General features: G+C 38.7%; 1 protein-coding gene across 1 annotated transcript in view; it reads left to right on the top strand.

Moving 5' to 3' along the window:
* The window catches only part of stan (Protocadherin-like wing polarity protein stan), a 302411-nt gene that overhangs the window by 271435 nt on the left and 6705 nt on the right, over positions 1-24271 (top strand). Inside the window, exon 42 of the mRNA XM_067138004.2 lies at positions 10253-10394. Within this exon, the coding sequence (XP_066994105.2) occupies positions 10253-10394 (142 nt within the window). The remainder of the gene's footprint in view (positions 1-10252; positions 10395-24271) is intronic.

Here is a 24271-nt window from a genome sequence, read left to right as displayed (position 1 = left end):
GAACCCGCTTTTCAAAGTCTGACACACACGCACACGAGAATCAGATAACTATTAAAGAACAATGTATAGTAAAACAATATATACAATACACAACTCCTCTAGTAACAAAAAAAAATGTGGATGGCTGATTTTCATAGAAAAACTGTGTGCGAGACGAAAATTCTGGGTTTGCCTTGGGACTCGAACCGATGTTGTTCTGCACGTCACCAGGGTTGGGTCACTGAAATCCCTATGTATTCATTTTGTCGAGTCCGGCTCCATGGATAAATGGTTAGCGATTCCCGGCAAGGTCGGAATTTCAATCGCTATTGGTTAATTTCCCTCGCACGGGGGCTGGGTTTATGTGTTGTCTTCATCATTTCATCCTCATCACGACGCGCAGGTCGCCTACGGGCGTCAAATCAAAAGACCTGCACCTGGCGAACCGAATCCTCCTGGGAGCTCCTGGCACTAAAAGCCATACGCAATTTCACTTCATAGAAGAAAAATAATCTTGCATTCAAATAAATCATATTCTCATACTAAATCGAACATAATGTAATTGGGAATACAAATACAGATCTCACGGTCAAGCGAACATCCTAATTAAATCATATTGTAAAAATTCTGTGTTATCCATTCCTCGAAAAGACTATTTCCCGGATCAACTATCCAGAAATTTCAGTCCCATCAACGCTAAACCCTTGATCAAGTGTTGTTCAAGACAAAGTATCTCATGAAAGGACGGCTACGGCATACCTATAGATCTTGATGTTAACATCCCGTTATTGCAATAATTAGAGCAAGTACTGTACTAGGAAAGCAATCGGCAGTGAACTTGCCTAAGGGGCCATCTTATCATCGCATTCAGCTGGTATTCTTTAGGGAATCCTCAGAAATCATAAAGCAGAGTGTGGCCACAACAATTCAAAGGAGACAGATTGCAATTCAACAGGCTCTGCTTGAAGACAGAACGAGTTTCGGCAATGTTCGTGCTTGTAAAACGTCTACATTATGTCCAGGGTTAGATGTTTATTTTTGACTTGTTTCTATTGTATTGCCCAAGAGGCTTCCGACACTTCCCACAAAGCACTATATATAGTCACAGGAATCAAAATTGCTCCTTCCTAACACAAATGTAATATTTTAATATAATCAGATACGATTATGTACTCGAGACCAAAGGATATATTGCACCTTACATATATAAATCCATTACTGTTTTGGTCCTAATATAGGATAGAGATTTTTATATTTACATTTTTATGTTGAAATGCCCTTATGAAAACAGCAGTCATTTTATTTGCGCATAGTAACATTTAAAAAGTTTGTATCATTTCCCTCTCTTACTGACTTGTGCAACGAGCGTGCTTTCCAGCTCAGCTCTGGATCACAAATAAACTGAAATTTCTGGAGTTTCTGTTAACAACAGGCTTCTTTTCTTTCCATAGTAAGGTTTGACATATTTATTCTTTTCTGTAGAGCTTGTCCTAAAATGACATGGGCAGAGGGTCCCTCCCTCCTTCTGGCATATATACCATGTCCTTGGTCACCGCCTCATCTTGAAAGACTAGCGACCCATCCTTTTAACTAACACAAAACCCTCTTTAAAAGCTCAGTATTCTAAAGCCTCTTAAAACATTGGTGTCATCTTCATTTCAACCACAATTAATACAATTATTCTTACATACTCTACACATATATCTTGTATCAAGTCTATCCTTCATTTATCCTTACAACCCACAGAATTTAATCGCGAAGTATCAGAGTTCAAAACTTACCAAACACACAGAAAATAAACACACGTTTTTTATCCTAACCTATACACAACACATCATTCAGATAATTACCGTGGCCATTATTAAAGATTATCCTCTAAAAACATTCGCTCTCTAATGTGGGAGAGCATGTAATCAAGCCCCAGGCATGTCACACATCACACTGTATTCATACAGCCAGTTATACTCTTCTACAAACATGCTAAATAAGAGTGCATTGCTATCCCATCTATTAACACATCAGAAGAGAAGAAGAAAAAAAAGTTTGAAATCCTAAACAAATTAACAATTTGCCCTCATTACCTAAAGCACTCTAAAACTTTAGGTTTGGGGCCAATGACCTTCAATATTAGGCCCCTTAAAACAACAATCATCATCATCATCATCATCAAAACTAGGATTGTCTTAATCTTTAACCCATGGTCATGCATTACTATCAATTGGAATTACATATATATGAAAATAATATAATGCTCCAAAGTTTCTCCCCCCATCTAAATTATTTCTGTACAAGAAATACGATGACCGACTCAAAGTTGCTCCCTAGTTTCAAAAATCAATATTTATCTATTACAACTCTATCCTATGCTGTTTACATTTTTTACAAGAAATTAAATTCCACATTCACAACACTAAATAATTGCAATTATTAGTTCAATACGGATCAGTGATGAAGTTTTTAACGTTAAATAAAACACTAAATAATACTTCAAATCAGTGTACTTATCATAATATTAGGATGTCCATGGTTCAAGCCTCAAAGAGGCCCCTGGTGGATGGTTTAGGACTGCATGTTAATGGCACAGATCACTGGTTCGAAGTTTCCTCTTCCGACCTCCTTCTGCAAATCCATGGTCTTGGATTAGGGACCACTGGAACTGGCTAGTACAAACAAATGTTCCATTAACCACGTCTTTCTCCGACACTGGCACAGTTAATATGGAAGTTATATTGGAATTTATAAAAAAATTCTCCGACACTGGCACAGTTAATATTGAAGTTATTTCTCCAATACTGCTTATTACAATCCAGTTATTTTTCCAATATTAGCACAGTAATATTGAAGTTATTTCTCTTACACCGTTTATTACAATCCAGTTATTTCTCCACGGTACTACTGAAATACAATCGTTCTATGACTGCTTTATTTAACACACAGTTTCCACATCACCGAGATTTCCACACTTCATTCGTAAATAATGTGTGTACATAATATATATCAGATAGAAATTGTTTCTTCTTACTACCCTGTGATACAACTCATTATCACTCCCGCACAAAGGTAATATATATTTGCAGACATGCGACACGACCTGATGTCTGCTTCCCTCGGACACTCCTCAGCAAATCTCTGCTCCTGCTATGGGCCAATTCCTTAAGTAAACTACCCCCAACCAGCTATGCCAGGGTTCAATTGTCCCCACTCTAATTTCTGTATCTCGTGTTCTACTGGTCTTCTGACATCGTTGATGTGGTCAAAATGTGTAGCTCATAATTGCATGACAGATTATTACTTGCGGAAAGTAATTCGATCGGTGATTAGATTAATATCTTTGTGAAAATAGGGACACCTCTTCTGTGATTTCCCTTTCTGGGTCTGGTTTCACAGCTAGCTTGGCCACTCTACTGACGCCTACCTTATCTTCTGCGATGAAATTTGACTAATGCTGAATTTTTATAACCCTTTAGAATTTTGTCAAAGGTCTAAAATGCTCACATATAACTTGCCAATCTTGTACTTAGTAAGTAATGCAATCATCTCAATATATCCAGTTTTAAATCAAGTTAGCAAGTTGGCATTATCGTATTTCAGCCATTCTTAATGGGCGGGGCGATTAGAATGTTGTCTTCCCTCTTTGTTCTTTCCTTAGTTAGCTTTCTCTGTACGGGGATTTTTTTAAGCCACAAAGTATTTTGAGACGGCGTCACCAAGTTGGGGATCTTGCACAATTGGATGTAACACAACTTCCCTACGGCCAAAGAAAGCTGGAAAAACGCCTTAATTCCCTCAGTCAGATGTGGTACGGTTACATTTATTACCGATACGTTTACAATATATAAAGCAGAATGTCTGTCCGTCCGTCTGTCTGTCTGTCTGTACGTACGTATGTATGTCAGTTCCTTATACAAATCCATACTGTTCCACCAATTTCAACCTAATTTTGTATACTTAACTTTTATGACCCCGCGGGTAACCCCATGTACGAGAAATTTTAACATCCCTCTCCATTCCCTAGATTTAGGCTCTTTGGCACCTAGGTTCTTTGGCACCTTAATATAGACAAAATATTCAATTTGCCATACAAGGATGAGACAGAGCTCATTTTGAGCCTCACGACATGAGAGCAAAACTTGATGGGCCCCGAAAACCATAGTTTAAGGGCTTAAAACCAACTCTTTTGGAGATATTGGCATCACACTTCCCTGCTCTAGAAAATGGATGAAGAAATGAACAGCAGTAACCATGGCTATGCAAAGGAGAGATTCTGCTACACATATGGCTGTCTTGGAAAAAGCACTGTGGGGTAAGCCACCCCTAGGGGTTGTGGTTGGAAAGGGGTGGCATATATAAAAATAATAAAAAATACCGTATTTATGCAAATAATCCCCGCATATTTTTTAAAAAATTTTGAGGCACGAAATGGAGTGCGGGTTTTATTTGCATCAAGGTTGTCAACACGCTCCTGGCTCACCTAGTTTTCGATGCTGAGTGTACAGTTATGCTTTGTGCAACCATAGATGGAAGTAAAACTGTCCCCATATGTCATATGTAAACGGAAAAAAAAATCAGACTTTTAATTCTAAACTGACTTTACATTTTTTTTAAATAGTACCATATTTTACAGGGAAATTTAAATTCAAAATTTCTTCGTGTCACGATAGAACGCGTCTTCCGGAACGTGCAGGGGTAGCTTTCCGCACTTTCACTCACTTTGGTGTGTCTATAGTGTGTTTCATAGTTGAAAATAGAGTGAAATCGTAATTCTTTTGTATTCAGTGTTTTAAGGAATGCCACAATATCATGTATTAGGCAGTACGCAGAAAAGCAGAATCCGCGAAAACTAGCGAGGGTTGGCATTTCTGAATTACAAGATGGCCGTTAATTCGAAATCATGTAATTGGAAGTCTGATTTCTGTATTACAAAGACTTCGAATTAACGAGGTTTTACTGTATCGCAAAACTAACATCAGATTTCGCCGGTGTGTCTATTTCAAGTGTTTACATTGCACGAAAAGAATTATCCACCACCGGTCGTGTTACTGTCCAGTAAAAAGAGACCACGTGTGAGAAGTGTTTTAGACGTGGAGTGTGACGAACTTGTAAGTAATTTAGGAGAGGATTGTAGTGATGCAAGAGACAACGAATCTTCCTATCTACAGGGAATCGAGCCTATTGCAAGTTCAGATTAATGAAATACCTGTCACGTAAGTAGGCCTACTTGCTCCTTTTCATGGAAAATATATTTCATAGCAGTGATAATGTATTTTTATCATCTCAGGCAAAGCAGCTATATCCGTAAATTTACATGTTCATATTTGCGTAAAGACCACATGGACCTTGCAGAGTAATACAAAATGTTTGTTTATGCCTACGTTACTCTTTAGATGGAAGGAATTTTAGTTCATTTCACTTTTTTCAAAATGAGCCTTCCTAAAATGAGGGTGCGGGCATTATTCGACTGGGGTATGGGAGTGAGAAGGGCTGAAAAAAGTCCAAAATGGCCCAGTTTATGGATTTATGTATGTGCACCCCTCTGAGCGGGAGTGAAAATAGAATGAAGTAAAAAAGCAATGTAAAACGACCAATAGTTAAGTAGAATCCATTGTTTTCGGCATCGCTGAGATGAATAGTGACACTCCAGGTGTTGTTTAAGTCCAAGTTCACCCGCATTGGCAGGGGTGGGGGTGAGAAGGGGTGAAAAATAAAATATCCAAAATAACCAAGATTATGGGTGAATGTATGTTCCAGCATAGCTTTCAAGCAAACAAACAAACAAACAAAAAGACTTTGGGGGCAGGACTCCCCCAAAACTGTGACACTTTGGATGCTGATAAGTCATAGTTCAGGCCCAGTCGGAATGGAGGTTGAGAAGGGATGAAAAAGGAATGTCCTGAATGACCAAGACTATGGATGTATGTGTTATATTCCAGCATAGCTCTCAATTAAAATTGATGCACACATAACATACTATACTATCTGGAAAAAAATTACGTGGGGTAAGACACCCCAGGACCCCTGACAGAGGGGATGATACTAACAAATAATCGAAAATGACGAATATTACTGCCAAATCCATAGTTTTGGGGGTTATTTAGGTAAATACTGACACTCTGGATGCCTTTAAGTTGAAGGTCAAACCCCATTACAGCTATCAACCAGACTCGGTATGGATATGAGTTACTATCTCTAAAAGATACCGTAGGGGTAAGACACCCCTAGGGGAGGGAATGACATGTAAAAATAACCAAAAACAGCCTATATTAGTGTCGAATCCATAGTTTCTGGGGTCACTGAGATGAATAGTGGCACTCCAGATGTTGTTTAAGTCCAAGTTCAGCACCCATCAGTATGGTGAATCAGAAGGGGTGATACAGAGAATGTCCCAGTGATAGTTGGAATTGTGTACACGCACGCACACTAATGGTGTCCCGATATAAACAATCAACACTGTCCCACTCCAGTACTGAAAAGGAGGGGAGAGAGTGAAGGGATAGTGTTGAAGGCCACTCCAGTACCGAGAAACAGGGGAAGGGAGTGAACAAGGTAGTGCTGAATACACAGTGTATGTATTCCGGCCTACATTTCGTTATAAACATTGTAAGATGGCTCCTATCTTATCACAGATGAATCGAGGCCGTATTATTGGCATGTGGGAGGCTTACATGCTCCTCCAAGCAGTAGCTCAAGCAATACCATGCAGTCTTAAGACAGTTTGGAGATGGGTAGAAATATGGCAAGAACGAGGTGAAGAAGGATTAGTAGATCATAGGACACATAACAAGACTCCTAGAAGAACTACTACCGAGCTAGATAGCTGCAGTCGCTTAAGTGCGGCCCGTATCCAGTATTCGGGAGATAGTAGGTTCGAACCCCATTGTCGGCAGCCCTGAAGATGGTTTTCCATGGTTTCCCATTTCCGCACCAGGCAAATGCTGGGGCTGTACCTTAACTAAGGCCGCGGCCGCTTCCTTCCCACTCCTAGCCCTTTCCTATCTCATCGTCACCATAAAACGTATCTGTGTCAGGGCGACGTAAAGCCAATAGCAAAAAAAGAAGAAGAACTACTTCCGAACAGGATGCTGGAATCGTTCAAACTATGGACAATTCTCCGTTTGCAACTAGCGATAATGCGATTGCCGCATTGAAATTGCCAGTAAGCCGGACTACCGTGAGTCGCCGACTCCACGCGGGAGGTATTTACAATCACCGAGCTGCGAAAAAGGGGCGACTTCTTCCTATCCACAGAGAACTTTGCGTACGCTTTGCACTACAAGAAAGTGTTACTCCACGACAGGAATAGGAAATTACAATTTGGTTGGATGAAAAGGTATTTTGCTCCGATCCGGGTAAACAGCTGAAGTGCTGGCGTCCAGTTGGAAAGCGTTATGAAGAGCCCTTTGTCCAGGTAACTAATCAGTCGGGTCGCGTCACATGTGGCGTATTGGAGTGGATAAGTGGTGCTGGTCCAGGAGAGTTGATAGAGGTCACTCCACATATGACTGCTTGTGAATATGTGGACATTTTAGAAGGTGCCGTTCTTTCTAGTGTTCGAGCTATTTACCCCATAGAAGAAGTTCCCGTTATCAGGTTTGTGCAGCATAACAGCCCTGTTCACACTGCACATGCAACCAAAGCTTTCTTCAAACAGCATTCCAACAGCTTGACTGGCCTCCCAAGTCGGCTGACTTAAATATAATAGAACATGTTTGGGCACGAATGGTAAACGTGTGGGTTCCAGGTCAGGAGAGGACAAGAGAGGCTCTGTTAATGCACTACCATCGAGACTGGGCGAATCTAAGGAATGAACCAGATTTTTTCCAACATCTAATAGATTCCATTCCCAAGCAGCTAGAGCAAGTAATAAACAGGTACATAAATATAAACTGATTATTAACTCTGGGAGGGAGGAGGAACCCGTCACTTACACTTGTTGTAAATTCAGTATTTGACACAACTCTTTAGTTATTTAATACCCATTTCACAATTAGTTTTGAGTAAATTTCCATTTTTATTTTCTTGAAATTATGTATCTATAATAATAATGATATTTGCTTTATGACCCACTAACTACTTTTTCGGTTTTCGGAGATGCCGAAGTGCCAGAATTTAGTCCCACAGAAGTTCTTTTACGTGGCAGTAAATCTACCGACACGAGGCTGACGTATTTGAGCACTTCAAATACCACCGGACTCAGCCAGGATCGAACCTGCCAAGTTGGGGTCAGAAGGCCAGTGTCTCAACCGTCTGAGCCACTCAGCCCGGCTATGTATCTATAGACAGTGCATTATGTTTAAAATTGTACCGTACGTTTATTCTATTTATATATTTTCGAGGAAGATGTGATACGTTCATATTTTTGATAAGATATTTCTGTAAAAAATGTGTTAATTTTATAATAATTAGTTATGTTGAGATGTTGCAATAATAGCATTTTTGTTGTATATTTTAAGACACGACTTTCTGTTTTATGGAAATTGAATTTGAATGATATTAAATTATTTTCAGATGTATTTTCTTATTGCTCAAGAAGTAAAATGTATCTTCCGTTATTTTTATAAAGAATTGTTTACACAGTTATGGATCAATATCTTATTTTAGCATATTAATTTTCTGTTTATAGAATTTACCATAATTCTATATCCGAGGTGGTAAATTATGATGATATAAAGTCCAGAACAAAGTTACGAACCAGTGAAAGGTATTTTCAAATTACAACCCAATATAACGCAGCTACAAAATATTCCTAACTAGTATAAAATAATTTTCGGTTAAAAACCTGTTTTACCTCTTGATACTGTAATTATCAGAGTAGGTTACCTAATGGTGTACTTCAAGTCATCTGCCACTGTGCCCATTTCAATCACAACAAAGTCTTGTAGCAGGCTGTCTACATGCAGTAATGCGTTAAGCGAGAAGGTGAGTCATTGTGCCTTCGGCACTACCCCTTCACTCCCTTCTCTCTGGTTTTGTGCTGGAGTGGCCTTCAACACTACCCCTTCTCTCCCTCTCCTCATTTTCAGTACTGGAGTGGGGCAGTGTTGATTGTTTATGTCGGGACACCATTAATGTGCACGTCTGTACATCGTATCTATAATGCAACGCATAAATACATTATGTTATAACTTATTTTTATTATTTGTTTGAAAGGATCAACAATTTCCCAGACTATCTGAGCTGCCACAAAGAAATACTTTAAGGCGAAACAAAATAATCTTAAGCTAGAACGTACAATTATACGGATAACAATATTTCTGAATTTACATATTTGTAAAAGAGTTCATAAACAATCAATCAACATCACAATTAAGAAAAGAGAATGTCTGCTGAAACAGGTAATACAAATCCTAAAAGTAAAAGGTGTGAAAGAGGAAGTTACCAAAATTGTAGATGTACGTGTGTATAGTATCTGTCAGAATAGTTCTTAACCAAACTTCGTATGTCAATCACTACAAATTTTGCACATCATTTTCTCTGGTACATCGACTTAGTAAACTATCTTGGTGACAAATTCCTGTGGGCAGTTATGTATTGCAGATATTTTACCCATAGTGTGATATGAACACTATCATACTACTCTCATTTGTCTTAAGTACAAGAGGAAATAACAAGTATTGTTCCCTATCTATAATGTTGTTTTTGAAGGTTTAATGTGAGGAAATAAAATATTCTTATGCAAATTATGTAATGTTAGAATAGAAGTTGGTACCAAAAATTATTTTCAGTTTTCATTGTAGACATGTTGACATTTGTGATGTCACACTGCCCATCAATCAGAAACATAAGGAAGAACATTTTATGCTTTGGGAATGTATTTAATTTTGAAATAAGAGAAGTAATAATACATTAAATTGCTGATCATTTTGAAGTTAGAATCGTAGTATGTGTAAATACTGGTATTACTAATTAAATAATGATGTAAATGCATTAATTTTAGTTATCAAGTGGAAAGAGTTGTTTGTTTGTTTGTTTGTTTGTTTGTTTGTTTGTTTGTTTGTTTGTTTGTTTCTTTGTTTGTTTGTTTGTTTGTTTTTCTTTGAAGGGGCCTAATATCTAGGACATCAGCCCAGTGGGAAAAGTAACCAATAATCTTAACTTTTGCATTTCTAGCTTCTGCGAATGAATATTGAGAAAAGTTTCCTTTCTTTCTGGAACATTTAAAACACTGTACTGAGATTGATTTTTGTCTTCCTTAGCTGTTACCACAATAGCTTATATTTACAGTTTATTGTAGTGGATATTCTTATTGGCTTTTTTCTACTGGTATGTACCACAGCGGAGGAGGACCATTGTGGCAATGGCGGGTACATCCTGCCAATGTCAGGCCGAATTCTAGCATCGAGCGAGATGGCAGCAGTCCGTGCCTCTCCAAGTGCGATGACTCCACCCCTGATTACCTCTAATATTGCTGAGTCAGAGTAAGTAATTTCCTTTATAAGCTGATTATTTTCCATATTGTATTATTATATCCATTTCAAATATATCCACTTAACTGCTTAGCTGCATCAACTGCTTAAACACATCATGGCTAGTTGCATGTATCACTTTCAAACATCAGGTCATTTCAAATAAGCACTGTACATTGTATGAACAACTTGTAAGCATCAAACCTTTTATGAACCTTTCTGCCATCTATTGAGTGTTGATTGTACTTCTTGCTGATTACAGAATGCAAGTTGTGGGGGGGATTGCCTTCAGTGTCTTTGCCTGTCCCACCCACAGCTCACTGCTCTTGCATCTTCTAGCATGGTGACATACTGTAATTCTAGGGAGAAAAACAAATCAAAGGATTTAACCGAAAATGATATTGTGCATCTGTTATTAGATTCAGAAGACAGGGATACTGATTATGACAGTTATTTTAGTGATTCAAGTGATGACAATGATGCAGAAGATGGCACAGGTGACATTGAAATAGTGGTCAGAGTTTGAAATAACATGCCAAAGATTTGTATAAACCGTGCATGGTGATATGCATGTACACTTTGAGGATATCTGCGAGCCTATGGATATTGTAAAACGTTAAGAATTTCACCTTATTTTCTTGACACGTCATAAGCCCAAAAGCCTATACATTATCATGTCTATAAGTACGGGCCGTGAAAGCATTAATGGGAACCTATAGATATTTTTGAGCATTTCTTTTCTGATGAACTGGTAGAACTCATAGCATGGGAAACAAACATATATGCCAAGCAAGTGATCCAAAATAAAGGCTTATTGTGACCTTTTGTTTCTGCAAGGTATAATTCAGAAGCCCACGACAAGTGTGTTTTTCAGCAAGGAAAAATATATCGACACACTGTTCTTCAGAAATGTTATGACTGATCACAGATTCTATATCCTCATTAGTTACACTTCTATTTCAATGACAATAGCAAATATTACAGTTAAATAAATAAATCAATCAATCAGTCAATCAATCACTATTGATCTGCTCGTCCAGATGACATATTCCCTACCTCTTATTTTCCTAGCCTTTTTTTAAATTATTGCAAAGAAATTGGAAATTTATTGAACATCTCTCTTGGTAAGTTATTCCAATCCCTAACTCCCCTTCCTATAAACAAATATTTGCCCCAATTTGTCCTCTTGAATTCCAACTTTATCTTCATATTGTGATCTTTCCTACTTTTAAAGACACCACTCGTATACATGTCATTCCATGCCAGCTCTCCACTGACAGATCGGAACATACCACTTAGTTAAGCAGCTCATCTCTTTTCTCCCGATTCTTCCCAGCCCAAACTTTGCAACATTTTTGTAACGCTACTCATTTGTCGAATATCACCCAGAACAAATCGAGCTGCTTTTCTTTGGATTTTTTCAGTTCTCAAATCAAGTAATCCTGGTAAGGGTCCCATACACTGGAACCATACTCTATTTGGGATCTTACCAGAAACTTATATGCCCTATCCTTTACATCCTTACTACAACCCCTAAATACCCTCATAACCATGTGAGAGATCTGTACCCTTTATTTACAATCATATTTATGTGATTACCCCCAATGAAGATCTTTCCTTATATTAACACCTAGGTACTTACAATGATCCCCAAAAGGAACTTTCACCTCATCAACGCAGTAATTAAAACTGAGAGAACTTCTCCTATTTGTGAAACTCACAACCTGACTTTTAACCCCGTTTATCATCATACCATTGCCTACTGTCCATCTCACAACATTATCGAGGTCATGTTGCAGTTGCTCACAATCTTGTAACTTATTTATTACTCTGTACAGAATAACATCATCTGCAAAAAGCCACCTCTGATTCCTCTTCTTTACACATATCATTGATATATATAAGAAAACATAAAGGTCCAATAATACTGCCTTGAGGAATTCCCTCCTAATTATTACAGGGACAGATAAAACTTTGCCTGCTCTAATTCTCTGAGTTATATTTTCTAGAAACATAGCCACCCATTCAGTCACTCTTTTGTCAAGTCCAATTGCACTCATTTTTGCCAGTAGTCTCTCATGATCTACCCTATCAAGTGCCTTAGATAGGTCAATCGCGGTATAGTCCATTTAAGCTCCTGAATCCAGGATGTATGCTATATCTTGCTGGAATCCTACAAGTTGAACATCAGTGGAATAACCTTTCCTAAACCCAGACTGCCTTCTGTCAAACCAGTTATTAATTTTGCAAACATGACTAATATAATTGGAAAGAATGCTTTCCCAAAACTTACATGCAATACATGTCAAACTGACTGGCCTGTAATTTTCAGCTTTATGTATATCTTTCTTTTATATACAGGGGCTACAATAGCAACTCTCCATTCATTTGGTATAGCTCCATCATGCAAAAATAATCAAATAATTAGTTCAGTTATGGTCTTGTCTTAAGTATATCCGCCAAAACCTTATCAATTCCAACTGCTTTTCTAGTTTTCAACTCTTGTGTCTTACTGTAAATTTATTGTTTTCATAGGTAAATTTAAATACTTCTTTAGTATTAGTCACCTCTATCTGGACATTATCCTTGTAACCAACAAACTTTACATACTGCTGACTGAATACTTCTGCCTTTTGAAGATCATCGCATACACACTCCCCTTGTTCATAACTGATTCCTGGAATGTTCTTCTTGGAACCTGTTTCTGCCTTAAAGTACCTATACATACTCTTCCATTTTTCACTTTGTATGACTGCAAATTATGCTTGCCATCATGTTGTCCTTAGCTGACTTACTTGCTAGATTCAATTTCATAGTAAGTTCCTTCAATTTCTCCTTTCTTCTGCAGCCAATTCTAACTCTATATCTTTCCAAACTGCACCGCCTTCTTAGTCTCTTTACTTTTCTCTTATAATACAGTGAAACTCTGTTAAGAAGTTTTCCAAGGGACTGCAAAAAAAAAACTTCTTAAGCAGGAAACTTCTTAAAAGGGGTAATGCCCAAAAACTTATTCTGTACTGTGAAACACACAGCCAACAGATTTCCTTGTTTGTGAACAATACTGAAATAGGCCGACATATAAGAGCTGCTTACAGAAAGCCACAATATAAAAATTTGATTATCATGACAATATTTTTAGAGATAAAGTAAAATAATTGAACATACCATATTATAAATATATTTGATAAGAGAAGGGAACATATTAAGTTATATAAAAACGTTGCAAGGTTTGATTATTTTAGCAGGCAGAACCATGTCCTTCCACACTTCCCTTCCCTCCGAACTTACACTCTCTGCTTCGCAACAAATTGTTTTGTAAGCGAAAACCAAAAACCCCATGGCACTACAGCCCTTGAAGGGCCTTGGCCTACCAAGCGACCGCTGCTCAGCCCGAAGGCCTGCAGATTACGAGATGTCATGTGGTCAGCACGACGAATCCTCTCGGCCGTTATTCTTGGCTTTCTAGACCGGGGCCGCTATCTCACCGTCAGATAGTTTCTCAATTCTAATCACGTAGGCTGAGTGGACCTCGAACCAGGTCCAGGTAAAAATCCCAGACCTGGCCGGGAATCGAACCCGGGGCCTCCGTGTAAGAGGCAGGCACGCTACCCCTACACCACGGGGCCGGCATTGTAAACGATGCCGGCTCGATTTTTAAAGCGTTCCAGCCACCCGCTCGACGCGGTAAAAGGTACCCTTAATTTGCATGAGGCTTTCTCCTGCACAATAGTCCCACTGAAAGGTACGTTTAAACTTCGCTGTTGTTTAAACCATATTAGCAGAACTTGTTCTATTTCATCGTACTTTTCAGATTTAACTTCCTTACAATTTGCTGAAGTATTCCCTGCAGAAGCAGATATCTCTTCTTTCTTCGCTATAATATCGTTCAAAGTAGACGGCGGCATCCCCAGCTCCTTTGCCAAAGCAACACGAGAAAGTGTAGATGACGCCACTTTCCTTATAATCTCCACTTGGTCTTTTATTGTTAGTGCCTTTCGCTTGATCTCTTTCCTCTGAGTTGCGCTCATTTTCACTTTTTTAAAAAAGCTTGTACGTTGACATTACAAGTACAACTAACTTCACCTACTCCTATTCATACTAATTAGGACGCTACACTATGCTTGGCAATCCGTAGCTTAGGCTTACAAGAAGCAAAGACAAGACGTGTACTAGTTTGTTAGCATGTGCTTTCTATCTTCCTCACACCCCTGACACCTGCTTCAAGGATAACGGCAGCAAATGGGAAATCTAGCAACTTACTCTTAAGAGATTCTTAGAACCTAGGCCTAAATCGCCCCTGCATTCCTACTGGTTGTCACGGCAACGGGCGTAGTTTCTGGCTGTTTCACAAGTACCGCATGGCCAAGCCAGTATTGAGTTTATTTTCCCGCTTCAATCCTCTTCGTGCTATAGGTAATGAAGAAAAGAAACACAGGTTCGAAGTTGGTAGAAATTAGTGCATGGAAATGTATCCGGGGTATTACGTGGGAGAGATAAAGGTGCAGTAGCAACGCTAGCACATCTAAACGTAAACAGTTTCTTTCCCCTTGAGAATTTTATTTCATGTCTCCTCATCCTTGTGCTACGTTCTATTAATGTGATGTAATAATTACGAGTAACACGATAATACAATGTTTAGCTCGTATAAAGGTAAAATTAAAAATAACTTTCAATTTTATGCCAACACGTGGTATTGCAATGCCTATGTGTGCCTCCCTCAACACCCAGTTGTCTGTCAACATTCGTTCAACTTCGTACACGATCGGGATCTTTCGGTCGGCTGTTTGGCGGCATGTGGACGGTATCAGCTGGCTGCTGGCAAATCGGCTGTTTCCTGCATAGAGTCGCGAAGTTGTTTTTATTCATCTCACTAATAATAGACACGGAAAATCTTATCAGTTTAGTTCAAAAACGTAATTTCCTCTACGGCAAGGCCCACAAGTATTATTGCAACAACGTAAGACAGAATGCCTGGAAGGAAATAAGCAAGGGAATGAAAAATCAGACAGGTTAGAATATTCAGTTTTGTGGTAGGTTAACAGTAATGTTGTGGGCAAATGCACGGTTTTTAATTAATGTTTAGGCCACCTCGATTAATGACTTCACCCTGTCGCGGCCCGCAAATTACTGCATTAAAGTTTTATCAAATCATTCATTGCGTACTTTATGTTTCTTACGTAGAATCCCGTTCGATTTTATTCCGCTAGATGGAACGGTGGAGTGGAAATTTTGACTGATGGGTTCGATTCGATTCCACAAGTCGAGAGTGAGCATCTGCTGTCCGTGTTGTCATAGCGCGACGTCATATGGCCGTGGCAGGCCCGCACATGTTCCGTGACACCAGACACCCACCGCGAGCGCGCGCACGGTCTAACACAGTGTGCAACTTGCGCGGAGACTGGAGGGTTCTAACCACGGGCTGCTTTGAGCGGACGTTTTCTATCTCAAGGGGCTCTAAAATCTGAACTGTTTAAGCGGGAAATATATTTACAACAGAACACTTTAAACGGGAAAAATATACATATGTCTTAATGCAACTGATCAAGGGACCAAGAATATCACACTTCTTAGGCGGGAAAACTTCTTATGCGGGAACTTCTTAACCGAGTTTCACTGTATAGTGGATCTTTACCATTCCTCACCCCCTTTAACGGTACAAACCTATTTTCATATTCCTCAACAATTACTTTAAACCCATCTCAGAGTCTGTTTAAAAATTTTATTTACCGTTTTCCACTGATCATAGTTAGTCTTTAAAAACTCCCTCATGCCTGTTTTATCAGCCTATGGTACTGCCTAATAGTCCTAATTTTAATACCTTCCTTTCTTGCACATTTATTTTTAACTACCACAAAAACAGCTTCGTGATCTCTAATACCATCTATTACTTCGGTTTCTCTATAGAGCTCATCTGGTTTTACCAGCACCACATCCAGAATATTCTTCCCTCTAGTTGGTTCCATCACTTTTTGAATAGCTGTCCTTCCCATATTATCTTATTTGCCATTTGTTGGTCGTGCTTCCTGTCATTCGCATTACTTTCCCAATTGACATTTGGTAAATTGAGATCACCCGCTACAATCACGTTCCTTTCTTTATCGTTTCCCACATAGCTGATTATCTTATCAAATAATTCTGAATCAATGTCAGCGCTACCCGTTCCCAGTCTGTACACTCCAAAGATATCAAGTTGCCTATTATCTTTAGAGATCAGCCTTACACCTAGAATTTCATGTTTGTCATCTTTAACTTTTTCGTAACTTACAAATTCTTCTTTTACCAGAATGAATACTCCCCCTCCTAACATTCCTATCCTATCTCTACGATACACACTAAAGTTCCGTGAGAAAATTTCTGCATCCATTATATCATTCCTCAGCCATGATTAAACTCCTGTTACAATATCTGGTAAGTGTATATCTATTAAATTACTTAATTCTATTCCTTTCTTTACAATACTTCTACTGTTCAGCACTAACATTTTTATGTTATCCCTACTTGATTTCCAATTCCCTGTTCCCTTATCACCAGTCCCTAGGCCACCCCGTTTCCCTGAATGTACCTCCCTATTACCCTTCCAAACAAATTTCCTAACTTATACATACCACTGCGGTTTAAGTGAAGGCCATCTGAGCACAGATCCCTATTTCCTACCCACCCATTAAGATCTAGAAATCTCACTCCCAATTTCCCACTTACTCACTCCATAGTCTCATTTAAATCCCCAATCACCTTCCAGTCAGTATCCCTCCTACACAGTATCCCACTGATAACAATCTCCACTTCCTTAAACATCACCCGTGTTGCATTTACCAGATCCCACACATCCCCAACTATGTTGGTACTTATACTTGCTTGTCTTATGTTGGTAATACCAACGTGAAACACTACCACCTTCTCCTTTCCCGCTTTCTCTTCTACTTTCCTCAACAACTGCCTTAACCTAATTCCTGGATAACATTCTACCCTGGTTCCCTTTCCTCCACACACTTTCCCCACTTGTCTAACAGTGGAATCCCCCATGACCAGAGCCTCAACCCTACCCACTTCATTTCATCCCCTACCCTCCTGGTCAGTCCTATCTTCCCTTACAGCTGCAGAAGCTACTTCCTTCTCCCTTTTCTCCATCCTATGACCCTGTTCCACCTGTCTTTTCCTATCCACTACTCTACATTTCCCTTTCCTACCTTTTCCCTTCCTGCTACTTCCACACTTCTCAGCAATAATTCCCAGTTCCTCATCTTCCCTCGGTTGTTCTACCTGCAGTGACTCATACCGATTTCTCACAGACACCTGTCCTGAATTCTGATCCTGAATGGAGCCCTCAGCCTGGAATCTCCTTCCCCTTAAAACATTAGACCACCTGTCTTCTACAATTTTTCCGTTTCCTTCCCATCCCTCTTTTACACCTGCTGTATCCTGTACAATATTTGAGGGAGGCCTACTTTCCTTCCTGGCTCTGAGAGAATCCTAATTATCCCCTCAAACTCTTCAACTCCTCCCTCATACTCCTTAATGCCTGGCCACACCCACAGTTCCTACACTTGCACTCCTTAGCCATTCTTTACTGAATAATGAATAGAAATTGAAAAATATGATAACTTATTCTGTGCAAAATAAGAATGAAAGGAAGGAAATATTGTCCAGGATTGTTCACAATGATCACACGACAATATGGTAATTAATATAGGCTACTGCTACACTGCAATATTACTTAGTTGTACGATTTTTTTTTCTACAACACCCTAACAGGATGAAAATTGCTGTTAATTACTGAAAACAGAAAATAATACACAAGAATTTCACAACTCTAAACTGCAGTTAAGTCTACCCTAATTACTACAACAGAATTCCAGCAGGAGTGTTATTACAGATACTATACTACACAAATATTTCACAGTAATTGAATAAACACACTAATTTCTAATAAGATGTTAAAATACACTACAATAATTTCAAACTACGTTCAGATACTAAGTACTCTACAATAATGTTTAAACTACGATCGGACGTATCCTAATTACAACAGGTTATTACTGAGCACAAACAGATATGGAAATTACAATCTGAAATACCAATATAAATGGTCCGTTATTGGACGTTATAAATTTTCCAGATAACTCATTCCTGGTTGCCAGCATTTCACCCCCATGTGCTAAGTTGGTCTCGTCAGTTGGTCAATAGCACACCCACCAAGACGCATGGCTAGTGCATACCATGGAGGCCACTGCGTAGGCTACTTGGAGCCACCGACAGTGCCAGTGCACTATGAGAGACTTTGTCTCATTACCAAAAATTGATGCCTGCTTGGCCATCAAATGATATAGATATAAATTTACTCATTCGGGACAAATATTTCAGGTTCCCTATGGGAATCAACATCTATATCATAAAGTTTGAATTTTGCAAGACTACTCAAAATAATAAAATAAGCACTCTAATTTCTAATAAGTTACTACAATACGCTACAATAATTTAAAAACTACATTCAGGCCAAATCCCAAAAAATGAGGCCAATAAATTTCAGACCCCTGACATTCCTGAAGAGGATATAGTCATAGGTAATCTTGGATGAAATACCTATATATTTTTCAATCAGACCCTCGTCTGTTTCAAAGAAGAGAGCATGTTTTTGGACGGAGTCATACCAGCTGTGCATTTCTTTATTTGGCTATGTTTATAATATGCTATTGTACACAGGGAAGACCACAGACTTCCCTGACAAAGTACTTTACATTGATTTGAGGGCTTTGCAATAATCTGTCACCAATCTTTTGCAATCAACTTCTTCAGGAAAGTACTGATGCTGTAGGAACTGCTTGAGTAAACAGGAAGGAGTTCCCTATGGACATGAAGAAGAACGATTGGAAACAGGAGAATATTGCACATAGTACAGGAATAACCTAATGGTGATAAAGGGAAAGGATAAGAAAAATGTGCATATTATCTCAACAGTGTATGACAAGGAAGTGACTGAGTCATTAAGAGGGATGGTGGTTGAAATTCAAACTCACAGTTAGTCTCACCTATAGCAAAGGAATGGGTGGAGTGGATTTGACAGATCAAAGCATTGACTCATTGTCTAGAAAGAGACTGGAAAGGTATTACATGAAAATGTTTTGCCAGTGGACACTACAATCTTTAGTGCTCACGCTCTTCACAAGAAGGTGGGAGGTACTGAATCCCAGCTAAATTTCATATTGAAATAGATGAGGGACTGATTGAAAAATATATTTCTGAGACAGTGAAATTACAGAGAGATGGGAAGGCCTATCACTGAAAATTTATCTTGGCTTTCATGGATTTTCTGGATTTCATGAACACAAATCCAGTAACTTTATCACAGGCACATTCAAGGAAAAGGTGTGTTGTATGTCTGTCCCACAAGATCAAAAGACAAACCATTTACTACTGCAAAGACTGTGATGTACCTATTTGTGCTATCCCTTGCTTCAAGACATATTTTACAGGGGAGAAGTAGGTCAGCGAATTTAGAGTAGGCTTTGGTTTGCAGGTGGCCAATCAAGCCAATGGCTCTATTTCGACAGTTCTGCATTCGGGAGACGGAGCAGGTCTGGTCCCCATCATCGGCTGTCCTGAGAATGGTTTTCTGTGGTTTTCCATTCTCCTCACTAATGCGAATGCTAGAACAGTTCCTTCTATAGGCCACGGTCACTCACGTTCATCGCAAACCACACCACTGCCTGAGAGAGGGCATCACATGGACAAGTACTCGACTGTATTCATAGGATAATGCATAACTCTTGTAATTTTAAAATTTTTTTTTTTTTTTGTAAATGAGTTATGAGATTCTTTTTTTTATTGGAACAAGTTCTGTAATAATTTTCTGCTGTAATAACTACTTGAATAGATGAGTGAGTAGTCATTGCGAACCACACCACCTCTGCCACAAATCTCCTGATCTGTTTGTGGTTTTTTACTTTAATTTTTATGTTTGATGTTAACTACATTTGCTCTTGTGAAAAAAGTTCACATTTGAGGAAGGAAAACTACCAAAATAAAATACTCGATAGGTGGAAAACAAATACTCAATTAAGGGGTTAAGATACAAATTCATAAAACTTCAGTTTTTTCATTCTTTCACTTATACAAATATTTTCCCATTCTGATACGACTTGATGATCTTCTTTGTTGTTATTTTCAACTCAACTATCACTTGGCACACTTCCATTGTCCTTATTTATGCACAATTCAGAACCTGAATCTGCCACTAAAACCTGATTTTCTTCACTGTCATTTCTAATGTTATTTCACATGCTATTGGCTGTTCACTAGTGCACTACTGCCGGCCAGAGAGCAGAGCGGATTGTTGGCAAGTGGGCTAAAATAAATAAATATAGGCTTAATACTTGCAGCCTTTACTGCAGTAACTTCTCAGTACATGCCCAAGAGATGCATAAACATGTATGCTGCTTGGTTAGCAATGTTAGCGTGAGCAGTAGCAGCAAAACATGAAGTCGACTGCTGCAGCACATGCTACGTTGATGCGAGTCAATAGAACTTGACCGCCATGAAAGAGTTAAGTTGAGTGTCAGCAGCATGTGCACCACTTCACTATGCATTCTTCTCTATCTCACACTGTTGAATACTTAGGGTCAAAGTACTTATTGCATTATGTCACTCTTATGATTTTTATTACCTTGGTTACTTGTGCCTCCTCTCTATTTGCCCTTTTCCATCTTGAATATGTTGCTTTCATTTTGAATTTGTCTTCATTTTTCTTAATACTTAAGTTCATGTTAAGTAAGTAGCCTAAACGTTACTGGAAATGTATGTAATCTTTATTCCTTTCCTGTCTTTTCTTGCTTCTTAAATGGATTCAGTGAGGTAAGTCAAATTTATCTTTGTGTAATCTCAGGAATGTAGTTGAAAACAGTTAGCCTCAACTGTAAAGCATTGAATTAAAAGGAAAGGGATTGTTATTATGAGGAGTTAGGCCTATAAAGAAAACACTGAGTGGAATAGTCTCAAGCTTGACATGTTCACTCCCATATCCGACTAAAGTTGGATAACATTTCGCGAGTGCCTTAAGGCATTTGGTGAAAAATACTTCAGTCTTCAACGTTCACTATGCGTTTAGAATCTTAGGTTTGCCAATAGTTCTTATTTGTAGCTAATACCTTAACACTCATACATGATCTGGTTTGCCATAATGGAATATATACTACTATGCTAAACTTTTAACATTCAAAGAATGATCATTACTGCCTACTGGCCATGGGTACACATTGCAAAGTGCAAGTATACTTGCAGGACCGTAGTTCTGTAATGTCTTTGATGCAGAGGTATTTCTAAAGCCTGTGATAACTGGATGGGGAGGGCTCACAGAAAACAAACAGTGGTTGATACGCATGGATGTTGACAGGGTGGAAGGAGTATCTTTGGAGGTAGGGTTCTTTTGCTGTTTGTTATGTTAAAAAAAAAAAAAAAAAGAAAGCAAGCCATCACTAGTATCTGTGTTTGATTGACTGTGTGCACCTTCAAAGAGGTCATACCACCAGAAAACATGCATGGAAGTTGCTCAGAAAATGGCCGGAAGTGAACGTGTTAACAGTGGCTAGTTTCACTAGCCTTGCAGTTCTACACTCGGGAGGCGGAGGGGTTGGTCCCCACTGTTCTGAGGATGGTTTTCCATGACTTTCCATTCTCCTGCACTAAGGCGAATGCTGGAACATTTCCTATTATAGGCCACAGCCGCACCCACCTCAACTTCTCCGCATATCACATCATCGGTACAAAACTCCTTGGCTTACTGTCTAGAGGGCCCACTATACCCCATCAGGGTATGGAATGAAAAGGGTTTAAATAATAATAATAATAATAATAATAATAATAATAATAATAATAATAATAATTCATAAATCTATTTATTTCATATCTGATTGCTCTGTGACTGCTTGCTCCCTTTAATGTTTACTTCTAAAATACTTTCTATTACATTATAAATTGTCTTTCTCAATGAATGGTATTTAACTCTTGTTTTCTAAGTTTATGCTTATGTGTATAGTATGATTTACATACATTTATTTACTTTCACTGACTGTATCTACCCGTATATACAGGTTAATCAGAATGAAGGTACAGTTACACTAAGCAGTTACACTATGCAGAATATTGGAAAAAGGAATGTTAGTTTTGTGTTGCCAACTGTAAAGGCTGAAGGCAACATGGTCCGCGCCCATTATTCTTTGCACTTCACTGCCCAAAGCAGTCAATCATAAGATATTAATACACGCAAAGTATATGTAACTTTGCTGCTGACATACTGAATTTTAGGTGCTTACATATGAGACCAATATTAATGATTCTTGAAGTCTGTCATTTAATCTAATGTTTCTTTGTACACCACATTCGTTGTTCTGTTACTGTGAGCACCAACTGCTGCGAACACAGGAGTACACAATGCACAGCTAACTGGATGAGAAGCCGTTCAACCTGAGGTCATGTCCAGCAACTCTCAAAGGTCCGATTCTGTGACTTGTTAATATTCATTGCGAAGCACAGACTGATAGGGAAATGCAAACAGAAACTGGTAGACAAAATATGTTATTGTCGTATGTGTGGAAGTGTGTGCTGCTGTTGTTACTTGAGTGTAGGATTAGGATAGGTGCTTTAGTACTTGAAATGAGGTACCATATAAGCAATTCTCTGGAATAAGGGGGAGACCACATGTGGTATTACCACATTGGCCACGGCCGGTGTAGGCGTCCATGTCTCGAACAGTATGGTGAATAAAGCCCTTAACCAAAGAAGGAATGAAAAATGCTCACCAGTTTTCCATTTATTACAAAAAAGTATACATGCACCAGATTCTGGACAATATCTGCCAGCAATGTAAAATATTCCATTATTAATATCTCCTTTATTGGGCCTGTCAATCCTATGACTCATCTTCCTCGAAAATGTTTTAGCCTGTAGTTGTTCAACACAGAGTATTCATAGAAGCTAATTCTTCAGTCACTTCAAAGTCAGCACTGACTCCTTGAACAAACAGCTTGAACGAGTAGTATCTGTAATATCTGTCAACTCATCAAGAGCCAAGGAATACCACTTGAAATAATTTTCCTTGTTAATTAATTGCTTACTGATGTTGTTCCCAATGTCCTCAACTCTTTGAGTAACTGTTCTCGCTAAAAGGCTGATAGTATTAAATGAATTTCTCTGGACAGGCTTCTTTAGCTGCTAAAATCAGACATGATTTAATCAACTCATCAACAGTGAAGATTTTTCTATCCTTGACTAACAAATGAGGTCTAATGCAATAACAAAATAATTCTCACTCTGCTCTCCCTTGAAATCACGACACTTGAAGTCCACTTTTCATCCTCTTTTGTGGTTTGGACGGAGATATGATGGATGTGCATTGGTATTAAAATGGAACAAAATGTCATAGAACACCGATACATGTGGCAAAGGTAACACTGCCTGGGCAGAGGCCATGGAGCAATGTGCGAATCTTTGGAATCAGCTAAAATGTGTGTCACAAAAGATGGTGGTAAAAATATGTGTGGAACAGCCAAAGGCTTAGTTGGAAACATTTTTCAAAGTGCGTGAAAATGCAAGGTGTTCAAAGCCTATGGTTATTCATCATATTATTCACCAGCAGGTACTTTGTGGGAAATATCCGAATCTTTAGTGTGTTTTTTAACTAACTGTGTCAGTAGTGTACTTCATTCCATCTCGCAGACTGATCCATCATCAGTTCCATGCTTTTCTGTCAAAAACAGAACCTGAATATCATGAATTGCCCTACCATACAGCAGTTCGGTGGCTCAGCCATGGTCAAGTTTTATTAAGATTTTTTGAACTCAGAGCAGAGATTGAATTTTTTCTCAATGAGTAAAGCTGCCGCCAACCACTACTGTTGG

The sequence above is a fragment of the Anabrus simplex genome, chromosome 1 (genome assembly GCF_040414725.1).
Source record: "Anabrus simplex isolate iqAnaSimp1 chromosome 1, ASM4041472v1, whole genome shotgun sequence".
NCBI classification, from domain to species: domain Eukaryota; kingdom Metazoa; phylum Arthropoda; class Insecta; order Orthoptera; family Tettigoniidae; genus Anabrus; species Anabrus simplex.
Note: the sequence above shows the minus strand (reverse complement) of the source record. Positions and strands in the feature narration are given on the sequence as shown.